This window comes from Clytia hemisphaerica, unplaced genomic scaffold, assembly GCF_902728285.1.
Source record: "Clytia hemisphaerica strain Z4C2 unplaced genomic scaffold, Clytia hemisphaerica genome assembly, whole genome shotgun sequence".
NCBI lineage: Eukaryota > Metazoa > Cnidaria > Hydrozoa > Leptothecata > Clytiidae > Clytia > Clytia hemisphaerica.
Window position 1 is genome coordinate 1,466,547 of NW_027103638.1, and position 18,845 is coordinate 1,485,391.

Consider the following 18,845-nt stretch of genomic DNA (forward strand, 5'->3'; position numbering starts at 1 on the left):
TCTCATATAAAACTTTCGAATCAAGCTAATCAAGTCTCTATAATCACCTATATCAAAACACATTTCAGAGGGGTGCGGGCAGTCTAAGACAGGGCATTCGTATTGCATACGTGCTGTGCGGAAAACAAGTATGTTTTCATGATATCTTCGACGTTATCTTTTATTAGGTGTCAAAATTCAAAACTGGTGGCAAACTGCCTGATGTTTTTTGGGTGTTTCTGTATAGAAAATTACGTTACGGATACGAAGTATTCGATAAAGGTAATGATGTAGGGATATCACGTTTTTTATAAGAACAAACTATATAAGAACATAAGGCTTCGATGGCCAAAGTGTTAAGAACAAGTAAGAGCATTTTAGGGCTTCCCGGACTCTAAAACACCCAATTTCTCAGGAAAATGGACAAAAATAGTCAAAAAATGGCTTAAAATAAGAATATGTTAAGAAAATTTTTAGGCTTAAATCTCAAAAAGTTAAGAACATCCGAAGGCTTCAAAAATTTGGATGTTCTTATAAAAAACGTGTAGCGGGTATTCAAGTAACAGGGAAGAATAAAGAAAAGGAACGATGAATTCAATAGAATGGAAGTTGTTATATACATAGAGCGGATAGTGTGCTGTTGAGGGTGCATCTGAAATCATTTTGTCGTCAACATAACAACAAGTGACAGTGAATAGTAATTAATAATATAGTAATTAGCTAATTAGAAATAAGTAGAATGCAAAAAAAACATCTTAATTTGTTTAAATGTAGAACGCGCGACTTCCGGGTATCCAAAATAAAACTGCACGCAACTAATAAAAGGGAATCTACCGACCTAACCATGTATACAAAGATAAGGTAGAAATTTTCCTAATCTTAAAAATCTTAATCTTAAAAAATCTTAGTGAGACCGCTTTCCGGACCCCTAGAGATTTGTTTTATCAATTATAATTTCTGGTTTTAATAAAATAGTTAGGAGAAAGTTTAGACTGGTAAAATTTTATGAATTGTATTTACTAGGTTTTAGCTAGAGATATCTAAAGAGCTCGCTATTAGTCGTAGTATATGGAGAAGGTAGTAGTATCAGATCAGTTGGGTAGACAGGAGGGGTGCAAAATTTGTATAGGTGAACAGGTTTTTATGACACTGAAATTATCTATTCATTATTTAAAAAGATAATAACTGTGTTATAAAAATCTGTTCTCCTATACAAATTTTGCGGCTCCCCTTGTCTACGCTAAACTGTATCATTCGCGCTTTTGAATTATTATTGACGATACAGTTTTGTTGTTTCGACTGTTCTAAAATGATATTGGACTCTGGAAAAAGCTACTGTCGATCTAATGTTGTAGGGGGTGTGATTAAACTTGCCGAAAATGTTGGCAACAATGTAACAGGTAAAATGGTAATATTTGATTTTTAGCATTAGTGTTGACTTTAAAAAGAAGAGATAGAAGTTTGAAATACTGTGTGTGGTGTTTCTAACTAAAATATTTGAATAGGCCAGTAATCTAACGGCTTACACAACTGTGCATATGTAAATTTCACTTTTTACATTCGAAAGTTATAGCAATAAGAATTCATCGTTTTTATAAGACGTGATGCGTTTATATTTGAGCTATATTTTACTATTTCAACTTGACGGACCATGGTACATAGTTCGTTCGGGGGTGGATGACACCTTCCAAAAAAATGAAGAAGGGGGAATCAGAAATTGTCATAAAAAAGGGGGGGGTAGCAAGAAAGGGAGGATAGTTTAAGAAAGGGGGCTTACATATATTGATTGTAGATTATTTTCAAGCACTGTTATGAAATTTGGTCTTCATGAAAGGAAGTTTTCTGTTAGAGTAGTCTGAGTCAAAAAGAAGAAAGAAGTTTATTATTTCGCTTTCCTTGTCTAAAGATATTTCACATACATTTGTTAGCTATTTTTGTGGTTCAAAATTCTTGGGGGATAGGCATTTTTCAAGGTTAGGGGGGATCCCAAGAAGGGGGATCATTTAAGAAGGGGGGATCAGACCCTTTTCCGCACTAAGATGGTACGCAATCTAGATGAGAGGTGTGATGGCGTGATGCAGGCGCGGCTTTGTGGCCTCTATAATTTATGGTCCCGGTGGGGGGGGGGGCTCTCGATTCAAAAACGACCATACGTGCAGCCCAAATTAGACCTTTTGAAATCGGACTCTTACAGTGCCGAGAAAATTCAGACAAATTGGTGCACTTTCTTGAAGATTTTTGTCCATTTTTAGGCAAAATATGGTCAGATTTTCAGAATTTTACACCCTTAGAGTGCATTTTTTCTCATCTTTGCTCATTTCGACCTAAAACCATACTTTCATAAAGTGCACAAAATAATAAGGTATCGGTATTTATTTTGAAAATAAAAATTGAAAAAAATTGAAAATAAAAGGACTCACTCAAAATAAAACTTTTCAACGAGGAAAGTTTGGAAATTTGAGGAAAGTTTTTATGAATAGTCCTTGACGTGTTGCTACTAGTTTCTACAAGGAAATTCAAAATCAACCCTCGTCATCGTTCGTGTAGAAGCTTCAAAACTTTTAATGTATAATTCGTCACAATCTTTTGTTTTGTCTAACTAATGTTGGTTCAATAAGGACTGGAACGGAAATTTACGTCATTTTTATCTAAAAGACTTAAGGGGAACTGCTGGTCTTTATCTGTTTAGAGTCTATTTAGGCTCTCATTATCAACTTGTCTTCCTCGATGTTCCTTTCAAATGTTTTTCACACAATCTATTAGGAAAGAATCTGAAATAACGACCTCTGCGTTCTTATGAAGACCACTTTAAAAACACCATCTGGAAAAAGTCCTCTTCTTTAAAAAAAAAAGTTCGTTAAGAAAGATTCCCTCTAAAGCTTTAGGGACAGAAAATGAGACTTTTAGATTGTATTGGATGGAATGATCACTCGATTCTAAGTTTTCAGCAAGGTGTCCATTAGAAAATTTAGTGAGGGATCCCTAAAATGTTTCAAGGTCCTGCAAGGTCAGTAAAAATAGCTTTTTTTTTCTTTTGGAAAGACCTTTTAATTTCTGAAGGAGAGGTGTAGACATTTTGGGAAAAAAAGGAGAAGGAGGATTCTCCAAAAATGAAAAGAATAAAATATTCATCTTCGACTAATAAATTGAAAAATTCGAAATCTAAAAACAATTTTGCCAGAGTTTCAGCAAAAAATATTTATTTAAAAACTTTAAAACTACTTGCAAACTCTATAATTCTTTCCCTCCACACAAATAATTCGTAAAAAAATTCCTTTTTCAACTAAAATCTTTATACAAGTCAAATTGACAGTTAGATAATAATGTCTTCATTTTCTAAAAGTCTCTTATCATTAAAGAATAACTGAAATATTAATCAAAGATTGAAGAAGGAAAAGAAAAGAGCCAGATTTTCATCATCAAGATTGATTCCAAAATAAATCATTTTCATTGGTTAAATCTTCTGGTTTTGATTCAAAGGAGACGAGTAAGATAAAGTTGCAGTTGTATAACTTGGCCTGCTGGTAGGGAGACAATCTTGGTTGAGCAAACAGCATGAAGACTTTTCTACTTGGCGTTTTGTTACTCGGAGTACAAACTCTACTGGCAGGTAAGCAAGGAACTAAACAGATTTAATTTTAAGACAATGTATTAACTTTTTTAAATAGTACTCTTAGGTTCCAAATAAACGGAGGGGTTCGAATAAACGGGGGGGGGTTGGAAATTGTATTTCTGAAACCCAAAAATAAGGTAAAAATAGGCTAAAATCAGGCTATTTAGAGAAAAATAAGGGATCTTCTCTTTGACAGCTGAAAATATTCTTAGAGATTAATAAACGGGGGGGTCCTAATAAGGTCCGGGGGGGGGGGGGTTGGAAAATTTCCAAAAAAACGGGGGGCCCGTTTATTTGGAACCTAAGAGTAAATTTGTAAAGGATCGAACGACGAACGAACGAAGGGACGAACATTTCCAGGGGGTAATCCGAAGAAGAATTTCCAGGGACTCTAAGGAAAGTTTTTTATCTTTGCAGGGATAAACAGGGGTAAATGTCATTTTAAAACTTCAAGGGTGTAAAAAACTTATTTTAGTTCACCCACCCTCACTTTAAGGTGTGCAGAAGAATTTTTCAAGAGGGTATCCATTTGTAGTAGACACCATTAAATTTTATAATGCCGTGAAAAAATAGGCATTTACTGAAAATTTGCAGAGATTTTTTATTGAAAGTTTAAAAAACACGGTTAACTGGCTCAGCTATCGATAAATTGAAGAAACTTGAAAAGGAGAGAGAATTCGAACTGGGAATCCGGCGTTATTTTTTGGCCTCGTGGTGTAATAAGGGTCGGTGCTAAAAGGGCTAAAATTTTGTAATTTTCATCTAAAAGCGGCGTTATTTTTTGACTATTTTTTCTCAATTTAATAGATTTTAGGCATGATTAAAAGATAAAAACTATCCATTTTTTACTCTATATCCAAAACTTCACGAAAATCAATGATTTTCAATGGAATTTTCAACAGTTTAATACTGAAAGATGACATTTTTATGTAAATTTTAGTTCATAATTACGGTTTTGAAGCCTGAATAGCGATTTTTACAAATTTTGGCATTATTTAAGGCCCTAATTGGCGAAAGCCCAAAATTAGGCTGTAGCGGAATAAGGGCCGGCGTAAAAAGGGCCTATAAGGTACTCCTTTGGTTTTCAGCTGAACTAAATTCTCGGGATGTAAAGGTCATATGAAATTGTCTTGTCTTGGAAAACAAAACAAGTTTGGTTAAACATACCTGGAACAAATTTTAGCAGTTTTTTGGCGAAATCGCGGAATTAAATTCCGCGAAAAAAGAATGTTCTCGTGATTTAAAAAAATCACCTATAGAATTGGTGTTTTTGGGGCAAAATAAGCAATATTTTAAACAAAAATTCCTCTATACTACGAAATTAAATTCCGCGAAAATTTCTTTCCACGAAAATTTCTTCCCTTAAGGTAAAACAATGAATAAAATGTGAGAATCTCCTTGGCGGGTGGAATTTTCATTAATATTTTCCATAAACTTCTTTTTAACATTGATCTTTCTAGTTTAGTTTCTGTTTCAGGTTAAAAAGTAGTAGAATTTGAAAGAATCACAACCCCAGACAAGACAGATTTCCGAAAAATAAAAATCCTAAAAATTATCATTGATTGGCTTGAAATTTTGTGAAATATGAGAGTCAGCTTGGACTTAAAAAATCACTGGGAGGATATGAATAAAATGAACTCTGAATGAGAATTCCTTTAAATCTTTCTCTATTCAAAAAGAGTAAGCTTATAACAGACCAACTATTCTGCCCACTCCAAATTCGGCTTATAATAAGAACATAAAGCTTCGATGGCCAAAATTTTAAGAACACGTTAAAACATTTTAAGGCTTTACCGACTCTAAAACATCAAATTTCTAAAGAAATTCCATACTGACAACATGGTGAAAGTAAGAACACGTTAAGAACATTTTTTAGGCTTAAAACTCGAAAAGTTAAGAATATCCGAAGGCTTGAAAATTTTTGGATGTTCTCATAAAGAACTTGTATCCTGTAATATGCTCCTTGTAGTTTCAAATAAGCAGGAAGTGAGAGAAAAGTCATCCCGCAGACAATCATTTAAAATGTTACTAAAATAATCTTCATTCTTTTCTTCCAAAGGATTAATTAGTTTCTCTTTGATGATTATTTCACAAGTCAAAACTTCTTTAAAAATTAATGAACAAAGCCAAAAAATGTAGGCTACGTCATATCTTCCTTCGTTTCGAGCGTAAAACTCCTACTCTTCGGCCTAAAAGCCTGGAGCTGTCTATTGTGTAGACTACAAAAAATGAAGCTTGTTCAATAACACCGGGGCACTTGTCAGCGCAAGTCTATTTAAAAAGCTATAAGTGCCCCCAGGCTAAGATACTTGACATTCCAATAAGAGGAACAATAATCTTTCTTTAAACAAAACGTGTTTCTAGTAAAAGAAGCAGAAGCATTGTCGGCTATGCAATCAATGGCTTTCACTTCATTTTGTAGATAACTGAATCGAACTTGCCGTGAACCCTTTGAAAACCCCGAGAAAGTCTTTCCCAAGTTTTTATAATTATTTATTAGGACTTGTAGTCATTGTAATACAACATCCCTTTTGTTGCCCTTTTTATTTATAATAAGAATACACCCGAGGGTATTAGAGTGGCAGGTGAGAGGTGAAGACCAGACCTTTACAAAACTGCGATTCAGGAAATTTTCGAAAAATTTCCAGACTTGGGAATGGGGTAAAAACAGGGGGGGGGGTCGGTAGTAAAATCTCAGACATATATGAGTAGTAAAAGGATTTTTACGAATTTTTACATACCACCACCCAGACTCTTGGAAGAGGTATTTAACTACCCTGGTAGTAAAAGTTTTTGGGACAATTTGTCATGGAGACCACCTACTTTTTGGTTGCTTTTAGGACTGATTTTACAAAAAAAGCTAAAAAATGATTATTTATGTGACACATTTGTCACTTAAAATTAAAATTTATGTTTTGCCCTTAGAATCAAAGTCTTTTTTATATTGACAAAAAATTTCGAGGATTTTTTGTTTGCAGCCAACAACTTTCCAACAGAAAAGTCATCCAAAAAAATTGAGAGAATTACAATAATATAGCTAAAACCAACTATTACCTTCAGCACATAACCTACCACATATTCCCCCGGAGAATACACTATAGAATAATATTTATTTCTTATTCCCAGGTACTGAAGACGTTTACAATATTTACGAAGAGAAAGAAAGCAAATGTCTTCATGTTGTTGATGACGGAAATAATTTCAACATAACATTCCAAGAAAGAACGAGAGATGAGGAGACTGGAAAAGACAGCTGTGCCAGATTCAAAATGAACAAAAGTACTAAAGAGATGGTCAAATATATATCACCAAACAATACAGACTATTGTGTATACATTAATATAATAACAGGTGGCAATCAAGAAATATTGATAACTCGAAAGCATAAACCGAAAACCGCTAGAGAAGGCAAATTGTCTTGGTTAATGAATTTAAAGATTAAACAGGAATTTCCATTGATTTTTACATTTGATGACACAAATCCGAAAAATAGACCGATAATAAATGTCAAAGGTATAGTAAATTATAAAATCTACAAAAAAATTCTAAAAAGCAACCTTTTTGGTCCAATTTAGGATTAGCTCCCCAGCAATATCTTTCCATAGCGGCTAACTGCTGATATCATCAGTTATTAGGCAGAAATTGTGTGACTTATCTGTTGTTTTTTCACCCAATACATCCAACCAGCTGTTGCGACGCACTATCGTATAGATATTACAGGGTTGAATACGGTATCCTGAATTGGACCAACACGGAAAAACTTTTTTTTTTTTTACAGGGAAAAACCTTCCAAGAGCCAGGGATATTATTCATCTGGGATCTTATGTCTATAATCCTATAATTTAGGGTGTAAACTTTTGTTTAATACTCATCCTAGTAAAATGAAAAGCCATCAAAAGCTTTTTTATAAAGAATAATTCTTATTTCTAATTTTTATAGCTCAGAGCTTTGGCATGTTCTATTATCAAAACACAAGTTGTATTAAACCGAAATCCAAATCTAACAAAACATACTTGGAACAATACAAGACCATAGATGAGTGTATTTTATACTATCGATACGATGAATTAGGGAATGATAAAGACAATGTGGTGTATCTTGGAAAAGGACGCCCAAAATTGGTTTTAAAAACTTGGCTAACAGAATATCTAAAATATGATGAAAAAGACAAAAAGACACACAATTACCACGCTTTACCATACCAATATTCTACCGAAGTTTCAGTCGATTTAAAGACACGAGAAATTCATAAAATAGACGAGTCTACAAGGGAACAGTTGAAAGAGTCTAAAATATTCATTGAAATTAATTTTGGTAAGTTTTTTGCTAAGTATTAGATGAAACGTAACATCTTTGATTTTATTTTGTTTCATGTGTCTTGGCAGTTAAAGCATGTTAGTTAATGATCTAAAGTCGAGCTGTCTTTTCATTTTTTAGACAACTTGCAAGAAGCACAAGGTAAGTTTTTCCTACAATGTTTGATTTCAGAGATAGTCGAGCACACCTAATACACTGGACATAAAGTCGACTCTCTCTAAATCGATCTTCAAGGGACCAAATATTTTATTTGAATCAGAGAAAGATTTTAAACCATATTCCAGCTGAGGGGACAAATACTTCAGTTCGAATTACAGAAAGATTCGAATAATAGAGATTCGAACTAGAAAAAGTTCACTGTAACATAAAAATATTTAAAAAGCCCAACTTTGAACTTAGTTCGACTTAGTCCAAGTTAGAAATTTCTTTCATTTTGACATTTTAACACATTTTTAAACCCCAAAGATAAAAAGTTTTAAATATCCATTATGTATTTACCCAAGTAACAAGGGTGAAAGGTCCCAGCAAAATGTGATCATCATTAAATGCTTTACAGCTTTCAGATTCTCAGCTTTGAGTTGTGAAGTTCTCTTCCGTTTTAGGCTCATTTTGTTTTCCAATATTTTTATAGTGAGTCAGCCCTCAAAATCGATGGATGAATTAAATAACCAAAAGAACGCTCTGGAGAATTCAATGAGTTTTTCCAGTGATGCTCAGGTAAGAGTAAGAGAAAATCATCAGAATACAATGCAAGGACTTTTAACTCTGCAATGGTAAGGGAATGGTTTAAAAAAAGTCATATTCAAACATGGGTTTTGTGTTCATATAAATCACTAGCCGTCCCGGCGTCGTCCGAGACGACTCTTTAACATGATTATTACGCTCGCTTCGCTCGCTTTCACTTTAGAAATTACACATATTTTGTTTACTTATGCGAAATATGTTTTAGTAATGTAAAAGGAAAATTTCTACGAACAGTTAGTTATGTTTTCCAAGGAAACATAGTTAAGACATATTTCTTGTATTTTCCAAGGAAAATCACCGAGTACGATTTATTGTATTTTCCAAGGAAAATACATCTTATATACAGTTTTTTGTATTTCCCAAGGAAAATACCCTGTTACGATTTCTTGTATTTCCCAAGGAAAATCATCTTATGTACAGTTTCTTGTATTTTTCAAGGAAAATTACCTAAAAAAATATGTTGAATTTTCCAAGGAAAACTAATTGAAGTAATTTCTTGTACTTTGCAAGGAAAAGGAAAACATCTTTTGTCAAATCACTTAATATAATTTCTTGTATTTTTCGGAGGAGAATTACATCAGACATTTTTTTTTATGTTCAAAGAAAATTAAAACTATTTTGATACTACTTTCATCAAGTTGGTTTTTGAAAAGAAAACTTTAAAATGATGGAGTAAATTGAATGCAAATTAAATGAAAACTGCCTGGGAAGAAATGAAGATCTTGCATTGCTAGAAATTACCACAATGAAAAATATCTTGTAAATATATTCTTTCGTTTAAGTCCTTTAGCCATCGTGGCTAGCCATCGTGGGTAGACATTCGAGGGTGACTTTGAAAGACTTTGAATAGCTTTGAAAATTTGAAACTTAAATATTTCAAAATGAAAAAGAAAAAGAAGAGTCTTCAATTTCAAAGTGCTCCTGAAAATATTCAAAAAAGAAGATAAGAAAAAGAGAGAAAAGATTAAATGTTTTTCACGGCTTTCATTTTAAAGCTGAAATTTTACTAATGTAAAAACCAACACAGAAAAGGCGCGAAAAAGAATTGCCGTCTGCTTAAAAATCGCTAGCGAAAAAGCTTCATGCGAGAATTGGAGAGTTCCGATTTTAGCGTATTATAATATAGATGATGATATAGAGGTTGAAGAAATGAGAAGACAAAAGTGAAAGTTCTAAAGAGCATTGAATTCAATTTATAGCTTGAATGCACAGTAATTGCATCGTCGAGTTAACTCAGTTGGTTAAGGCGTTTGGTTAACATGCAAGCGATCAGTGGTTCGACCCCCCAGATGGAAGCTTTGAAAATTTGAAACTTAAATATTTCAAAATGAAAAAGAAAAAGAAGAGTCTTCAATTTCAAAGTGCTCCTGAAAATATTCAAAAAAGAAGATAAGAAAAGAGAGAAAAGATTAAATGTTTTTCACGGCTTTCATTTTAAAGCTGAAATTTTACTAATGTAAAACAACACAGAAAAGGCGCGAAAGAATTGCCGTCTGCTTAAAAATCGCTAGCGAAAAAGCTTCATGCGAGAATTGGAGAGTTCCGATTTTAGCGTATTATAATATAGATGATAGATAGATATAGAGGTTGAAGAAATGAGAAGACAAAAGTGAAAGTTCTAAAGAGCATTGAATTCAATTTATAGCTTGAATGCACAGTAATTGCATCGTCGAGTTAACTCAGTTGGTTAAGGCGTTTGGTTAACATGCAAGCGATCAGTGGTTCGACCCCCCAGATGGAAGCTTTGAAAATTTGAAACTTAAATATTTCAAAATGAAAAAGAAAAAGAAGAGTCTTCAATTTCAAAGTGCTCCTGAAAATATTCAAAAAAGAAGATAAGAAAAAGAGAGAAAAGATTAAATGTTTTTCACGGCTTTCATTTTAAAGCTGAAATTTTACTAATGTAAAAACCAACACAGAAAAGGCGCGAAAAAAATTGCCGTCTGCTTAAAAATCGCTAGCGAAAAAGCTTCATGCGAGAATTGGAGAGTTCCGATTTTAGCGTATTATAATATAGATGATGATATAGAGGTTGAAGAAATGAGAAGACAAAAGTGAAAGTTCTAAAGAGCATTGAATTCAATTTATAGCTTGAATGCACAGTAATTGCATCGTCGAGTTAACTCAGTTGGTTAAGGCGTTTGGTTAACATGCAAGCGATCAGTGGTTCGACCCCCAGATGGAAGCTTTGAAAATTTGAAACTTAAATATTTCAAAATGAAAAAGAAAAAGAAGAGTCTTCAATTTCAAAGTGCTCCTGAAAATATTCAAAAAAGAAGATAAGAAAAAGAGAGAAAAGATTAAATGTTTTTCACGGCTTTCATTTTAAAGCTGAAATTTTACTAATGTAAAAACCAACACAGAAAAGGCGCGAAAAAGAATTGCGTCTGCTTAAAAATCGCTAGCGAAAAAGCTTCATGCGAGAATTGGAGAGTTCCGATTTTAGCGTATTATAATATAGATAGATAGATAGATATAGAGGTTGAAGAAATGAGAAGACAAAAGTGAAAGTTCTAAAGAGCATTGAATTCAATTTATAGCTTGAATGCACAGTAATTGCATCGTCGAGTTAACTCAGTTGGTTAAGGCGTTTGGTTAACATGCAAGCGATCAGTGGTTCGACCCCCCAGATGGAAGCTTTGAAAATTTGAAACTTAAATATTTCAAAATGAAAAAGAAAAAGAAGAGTCTTCAATTTCAAAGTGCTCCTGAAAATATTCAAAAAAGAAGATAAGAAAAAGAGAGAAAAGATTAAATGTTTTTCACGGCTTTCATTTTAAAGCTGAAATTTTACTAATGTAAAAACCAACACAGAAAAGGCGCGAAAAAGAATTGCCGTCTGCTTAAAAATCGCTAGCGAAAAAGCTTCATGCGAGAATTGGAGAGTTCCGATTTTAGCGTATTATAATATAGATAGTACGAGATTTTTTGGAGGTCTAAATTTTTTACCCTGATTTTCAACTATAAAAGGGTAGAAAATACTGCCGGATTGTTAAACTTTCTCGTTCTCGGGAAACATTCATGGTGCATTTCCAGAATCTTTCCACTATTTTTTTCCGGGCACACCGACAAAAGTTTTTTTTTGTTGCGCACAAATGCATCTATAGACAACAACTTTTGCACCTACCCAGAATGCTGGTTTGTTTTATTAAGTGGCAGGAAAGTTTTGCTTGCAATGAGAAAGTTTAACCATTCAACGGAAATTCGTCCATTTAGAAAATCACCGAGGAACTGGTAAAAGACGTTTCACTGGTCCTCAAAAATATGAAAGACAAAGGAAACAAGAAAGAAGATGGAAATCAAACATCAAAAGGTTTTGAAGTGACCAAGTTTTTACGAGATGTCGGCGATTTGGTGTCAGACAAGATCGGGAATGAAACGAAAGAGTTTTACGCTAAAGGCTTCGACGATTTAGGTAAAATGACAACAATGATAATTTGAGCCCATGGCGTTCTAAATTACAGGCTTGGCAAACGCGCAGCTATCTCATTTTTATGCAGGCCCAAAATTGGAAACTAACGTAGCATATCAAGGTCAATAAGTGAAACTGTTTCGTGTTTTAGATATCTAGCTGGTTTTATAAGGGGGAGTAATTTAGAACACCATGTTTGAACCCTATAGCACTGATGATGACATAAGACCGAAAAGCTTCTGCTTGAATTTTAAACACATGCTGTTGCTTTTTTCTTTAAATGATAATACTTAGAGGACCGTCTAGTTTCAAGAACTTATTAATATTCTCTTGTGTATTTATCAAGGATAAACCAATATCAATTTTATTCAATTGACACTGGTGATATTGAAATTAGTAATCATGAACAAGAAAACAGTTTTCCTTTACAAGACCTACTTCACCCCCCATAAAGATGAAGAGTGAGATCAACTTCTTTTCATGTTACCATAGAATTTGGTATCGCACATTTCAAGGGGGACACTTTTGATGGATACAGCTTTCCTCCTAACAATGACGTCAACAAACCTAATATCTATTTACCGCGAAATATCACAAGTGGAAACGTTGACCAAAGTAAGTACAGTAATAAACACCGGAAAAAATCTTTTGGAAGTCTTTCCATACCAGAACACATTTTCTAAATGAAGAGCTAATATTGTAATAAGTGAGAACATGCGAGAGGCTTCCATATTATCGTTTTTAATCTTCTAATTCTAGGTCTTTTGAAGATCAAGTCCATATTGTATCAACCACTCAATGCAATGAAAAATACCAGGTATGACTATTAAACCCACTGGCATCATATGGGCACAGATTTCTAAAGCCCAAAGGGCTATATGGAGTGTGTATTTGAAATGAAAAGATATTTTGAAAATTGGAAGTTACTGATTGATGGTACTTAATAGGTTTAAGACTATTGAGTTCACGGTGAAAGGGTGGTGAATGAGATCTTTTTTTACCAGTTCATTTCAATAGTGTGCGGTTACCAAATTAAGCATATTTTGATTGGTTTAAAACTCATGAAATCGCAGTTCACATATTTTCTGAATCTTTTCTTACCTAGTAAAGGAACATTGCTAACGAATAACGTCATATCTACACGAGTTTCACCGAAAATCAGAGATTTAACAAAAGAAAATGAAAAAATCACGTTGAGATTCCCTGTGAGTAATACTTTAAGATATTTTTTCGCAACACACTTGGGAAAAAAACAACAACTTGAAGTATCAATACTTGACTTTAAAAAGACCATTTTATCGGCCTATGTCGCTCTTCTTGTGATCTTTGGAGATTTGAATTTGATTTTCAGATTAGTTTTAATGACCTATTTCTTGGTAACTTTGACATACGACCTCCTTTAAAAGCTTTTTTGGATTTTTTTAATACACAAACTAACTGTTTGCCAACTCATTCAAACAAATAAATCATAGCTACAAGTCCCTATAAATTATATAATATTTCTTTAGATTATGGCTACCGGTAATTTGACACGTGAAGAAATGAAGCGCCGTATACAATGTGTCTACTGGGATTACAATGAAAATACCTGGCAAAAAGATGGATGTCGTCTCGTTCTTCCACCAGTATCAATGGACGGCAACAGTTCAACCAATGAGAATGTAGTATCTTCGGTGACATGTGAATGTGATCATTTGACTGACTTCTCCATCCTTCTCTCCGTTGTCAACCCTGTAAGCAATTTAAATAAACATTGTCTTGAAAATATCTATTTTTTACAGATTTTGTGGGTAACACTTCGTAGTTTAGCCTGTTATGTATTTAGCAACTTTAGATTTTCAATGTAGCTTTCGATGATTCATATAACACTTCAAGAACAATTGAATTTGACGCAAATAAGCAAGGAGTACATATCTTTGGTCCTAGTCACAAATTTAGTAGACTCTGTTGTAGACATACACGTTTTTTATAAGAATAAACTATTAAGAACATAAGGCTTCCATGGCCAAAATTTTAAGAACAAGTTAAGAACATTTCAAGGCTTTGCGGACTCGAAAAAAGCCAATTTCTTAGGAAAAAGGCCAAAAGTGCTCACAAAATGGTGAAATTTGCAAAATTTCAAAATTGTAGGGAAGGGGTTACAGGAAGAAAATTGCATTATGATCTTTGAGCCATATTGTCGAATATTTTTCGCCAATACGATGAGTAGTCTTAGTAGCACTTTAAATATATCGTTTTTTTAATAACACTTCAGGACCAACTGGGTTGGACGGAGACAGACAAAGAGAACTTACATTTCATTACGACAACTGGTTGCATAGTATCTATTGTCTTTCTCATCTTTGCCATCATTGTTATCCTTACTAGAAGGTAAGAGAAAAGGCTCAAAATCTTAGTCATGATCAAAGATTAAGCTGGAATACACTTCAGTGTAGCTCTGCGCTTATCAGGTCACCCGAGGTTACAGGAACATCTATTCCTCTTAAAATTCTATAGTTTTGAAAGTTTGAAGATAATAATTTAAGATTTAAATTATCTGTGCTTGTCAGCCGAGTAGCAATAGAGGAAAGCAGGGCTATTTACCTCTCGTATATTTCACCCAAATTTGGTAACTTTACAAACTTCATCTCTGAGATAATCCTTGATTTAAAAGTATGAATTTATCAGGCCTGTAGAAACTGAGGAAGAATGGGGATTAAATGCACATAAAATCAAGAAGATAGGATCTCATTTTTCAATTTTCTACATATGAAGCACAAGGTGTTTAAATATTGGAAAATTTCTTTCCAGGAAGCTCCGAAAGAATCAACGTTACCAGATCCATATCAACCTTTGTTTTTCTTTGATCCTTGGCAACTTGGTACTGCTTCTCTCTGAAAAAGAAGGGAAATCAAAAGTAAGGCAATACAAAGATTGTTTGTTTTTGAGTTGATAAAAAGTTTTTCATGAACCACACTCAGTTAGGTGTACTGAAAATAAAATTTCCTTAAATAAAACTTCTACCAATTAATCTTCTTCTGGATCCGCCTCTCCAAGTCATCTTTAAGCTATTCTAGGCTTTCACAAAATAATTATGGTCATTAATACATTCACCGACATTTAATATTGTCTCTGATAATAATAAGACCTCTTGTACCGGGTTCACTAAACTCTTTCCCAAAACTGATTATGGGTTAGTCAAATATTTCAATGCTAAAAATAATGTCTCACTCCATCACTCTTCTTCCCCCTACTCACCAGTAAACGAATTTGGAAATTAAACGCTTGATTGGTCAGTGCAATACATTTTAAAAACCATTTTATTGTTATCAACCTCGTATCGATCCTTCTTTTTTCACCAGAGTCATTGTATGGTGATCTCAATCATGATGTTTTACTTCTTCTTGGCAAGTTTCTTTTGGATGTTATGTGAAGCCATCTTTGTGTGGAGAGCTCTTATTACCATCTTCACTGAAAATGATCGATTGGGATATTATCTACTCTTCGGATGGGGTAAATCTTTTCTTTGATAAATAATGCAATCTCATTTTGGCCCTTGAACAATTCAAAACTGTAAAAGTTACTCGACTAGGTTTAGCGTCCATCCTAAAATACATATCATTCAAAAAACAATACCGCGATGCGACAGAGCCTGGAGGTCTGGCGGCGAATAACGCTTATGTCTGTGAACAGGCCAACGTAATGATTTTGGGCCCAATATTTCATTCTTTGTGCCACTGATAAACAATCTGTAACGATTTATTTTCAGGAGCTCCAATGGGTGTAGTGTTAGCGACAGGATTGGTCAGTCGAGATAAATTGATCACTGATAAAACGTGAGTTGTGGTCCGATTGGAAGGACTTGTTGACTTCTTGATTTATTCGACCGCAAACTGACCCCGAATGTATGTTTTTGCTTTTCTGCTCTACTCAACAAGTGAAATTATCTGTTTTATAATACAAACTCACCCATAATCTTTGATATCGCTCTTTTATTCTCGATCTCAAATTCATTAGACTGTACGCACCCCTGGAATAGTTTTCATTATAACAGACTAGCATTTACACTTAAAGCAAAGGCTTCCTGATAATAAAGAGCAACTTACTGAAGGTTCCTCATGGTCCGTTTTAGGTGTTGGTTATCCTGGGAAGATTCAACAATCTACGCCTTCGCTCTTCCGATATTGGCCATCATTGTGGTAAGTAGAGTTCTGATGTTGTCAGGATTTGAGCATAATTATTTTGTACAATGCTTTCCTTTATATCATAACCATCGTTGCTTGCCGAGTCTTTTGAGACGGTTGTCTAAAAATGACAAAGAATAGAATTTCTGAAAGTATCACTGAATACATAGCGGGGTCATGGGAAGTGATAGTAGGTCCTGATTTATCGCGTGGCGTTTTTTATTGCCCCTTTTTACATACAAAAGATAAAAAAATTGGCTATAAGAGCAAAAATACAAACTATATTTTGGGATCAATTGGCTCTGAACCTGATCATTTTTTTTCAAATAAAATTATAAACTTTCAATAATTTTAGATCAACACGTTGATATTGGCAGTGGTGCTTGTGGCCACCAACAAACACGCCCGAGAAACCAAACGTGGAAGAACAAGGTAAAATGAGTTAAAATCTCTACATAGTTGCTTGTCCTATAAGAAGACAACAAGGGAGAAATCAGGATGGGGGTTGCTGCTGGATAAAGTCCGTTTTAGATTTGGGACATCAGTAAATAATAAATAATGTCTAACTATTAATAAAAGAACAAATTCATTTTATGGTTTTATGGTTCCGGCAAGGTCGACGAGCTAACATATTCATAACGATAAAAAAAAAGAAATTGAAAAGCTCGGCTGTTCCCAAACCCTCGCTTCAAGAGATCAGGAATCAAGGGACATTGTTTCAGCCTTCCTTTGCAATAAAGGTCTAATAACAGCCTCAGCCTTAAAATAGAAAGCTGAAACCTGTATTTAGATTCTCAAACTCTGGATTAGAGATTCCGGAAGCTACTGAACTAAAAATTTGTTAACCTTTCTCACCTTAGATCTTTGGCACGTATGGTGTTGATATTACTGCCAGTATTTGGATTGACATGGATCTTCGGTGTTTTGTCGTTCAATGAAGAAACCAAAATCTTCCGATACATATTTGCCACACTCAACTCATTCCAGGTCAGTGTGCTATTATTGGTGTTACTGTTAGTCTTGACTATGTTAGTTTGTTAGCTTGTGATATTGATTTTATGTTAAGACTATAAAATAAAAGGTAAGGTAAAAACAGTGGAACTGAGACCTCGTAAAATGCCAATTGTTGGCTTTGAATTGCTGCCTCCGCAGGCTAAAATTACAGTCCATAGAACCATGTACTAAAGTCCAATAGCTAATTCGCTATAAGTGTGCACTCTGTTTTACTTCTGTGTGGAAACCATGTTAGTGTAATTAGATAAATTCCCATGAGGGTGCTTTCCACCTAACAAAAAAGAGTGCAGCGAATGGACTTTAAGACTAATACTTGTAGAGTAAGCAAAAACAGAGACAAAAGTGTAAAGTTACACTCAGCACAGTGTTCAAATTGGCTTCATGTGATAAAAGCAAATGCCATGGACTTTATACCATAAAAGGACTTTGATTTTCATTACACTGTGCTTATAATTCATTTTAGGGCTTCTTGATCTTTGTTTGCTACATTCAAGCAAGCCGAGAGGTAAAATTTTACTTTGATTACACTTTTGTTTTGGTTCATAAGAACAATGAGGCTCAAAAATGCAAGAAATAATAATTTAAACAGCCGCCAGTAGAATGTTCAGAATTACTTTTTGATGAAGATTGGAATAAATAAAAATTATATTTCTTGTATAAGAATCTTCACAAAAATGAACTTCATTTATCGATACAACCCCATCCCAACCCAACAAAAAAACTAAATTTGTCGACAACCCGGGAGCCTTATCTGATATATTCGGTTCATTCTAGGTGAGAAAAGAGCTTCGCAAAGCAACATGGGACCAGTACAGCAGTCTATTCAAAAGAAGCTCAAGATCGCATACGATTTCAAGTACTTCATTTTAAAGACTTTCACAAAGTCAAAATGTTACTGTTTGAGAAGCAGAGAAGGTAGATTTTTGAAAGAAAGATTTGGTGGCGCTTTTAACAAAATCACATACGATTTCAATTATTTCCTTTTAAAGGCTTTCTCGTGAAATAAACTCTTATTGTTGGAGGAGCAGTGAAGGGTGACCGGCAATTTTAAAGGAACATTTAAAGACACTTTCAACAGACATTTAAAGGCTGAATTGATATGAATTCACAAATCGAGGTATCGATTATATTATATGAGGAAGTTTTCAAAATTTGGTAGAATTTGGACATAATAACTCTAAGACCATGTTCAGACGTTACGGTTCCGTTCCGAAACGAAACGAAACGAAAAGAAACGGTTCCAAAACAAGTGTGAACGTCAAAATTCGAAACGTCAAACGTTAAACGATTTTGCTCCACTTTTTTCATCGGAACGGAACTGCTCCGTTTTCTTGCTCCGAAACACTCCGAAACGCTCCGAAACCAATATGAACACACTCGATTCGTAACGAAAATCATACCGGAGCGAAACGGAATAGTAACGTGTGAACACGGTCTAAAACCGAGTATGGTATGGCAGAATAGATGCCAAAAGGATACTTTCTGGTCATTCAATATTTTTTTCAGCAACGTTGCGATTCAATAGAAGTCTTGACAAAAATTAAACTATTTGAAACTATTAAAAAAACTGAAAGATTTTAAAGGCCATTAAGTAAATTTTAGA

At 34.1% G+C, this 18,845-nt stretch overlaps 1 protein-coding gene and 1 long non-coding RNA gene across 2 annotated transcripts in view; one reads left to right on the forward strand and one right to left on the reverse strand.

Annotated features, from left to right (window-relative positions):
* LOC136802793 (uncharacterized) overlaps window positions 1-17,156 on the reverse strand; it is a 34,310-nt gene extending 17,154 nt beyond the window's left edge. The window contains exons 1-5 of the long non-coding RNA XR_010846057.1: window positions 17,084-17,156; window positions 16,151-16,349; window positions 14,881-14,938; window positions 14,360-14,428; window positions 13,654-13,796 (exon numbers count right to left, since the gene is read on the reverse strand). This is a non-coding gene — a long non-coding RNA (uncharacterized lncRNA). The remainder of the gene's footprint in view (window positions 1-13,653; window positions 13,797-14,359; window positions 14,429-14,880; window positions 14,939-16,150; window positions 16,350-17,083) is intronic.
* Window positions 3,323-18,788, forward strand: LOC136802789 (adhesion G protein-coupled receptor L2-like). The gene is made up of 19 exons (XM_067059553.1): window positions 3,323-3,589; window positions 6,719-7,105; window positions 7,532-7,906; window positions 8,030-8,050; window positions 8,541-8,626; window positions 11,870-12,068; window positions 12,558-12,680; window positions 12,825-12,882; window positions 13,171-13,270; window positions 13,574-13,798; window positions 14,320-14,435; window positions 14,856-14,961; window positions 15,407-15,557; window positions 15,814-15,880; window positions 16,177-16,243; window positions 16,584-16,660; window positions 17,089-17,215; window positions 17,706-17,747; window positions 18,017-18,788. The coding sequence occupies exons 1-19, from the start codon at window positions 3,535-3,537 to the stop codon at window positions 18,110-18,112; spliced, it is 2,478 nt and encodes an 825-aa protein (XP_066915654.1). The 5' UTR covers window positions 3,323-3,534; the 3' UTR covers window positions 18,113-18,788.
* Window positions 18,789-18,845: the final 57 nt, after the last annotated feature.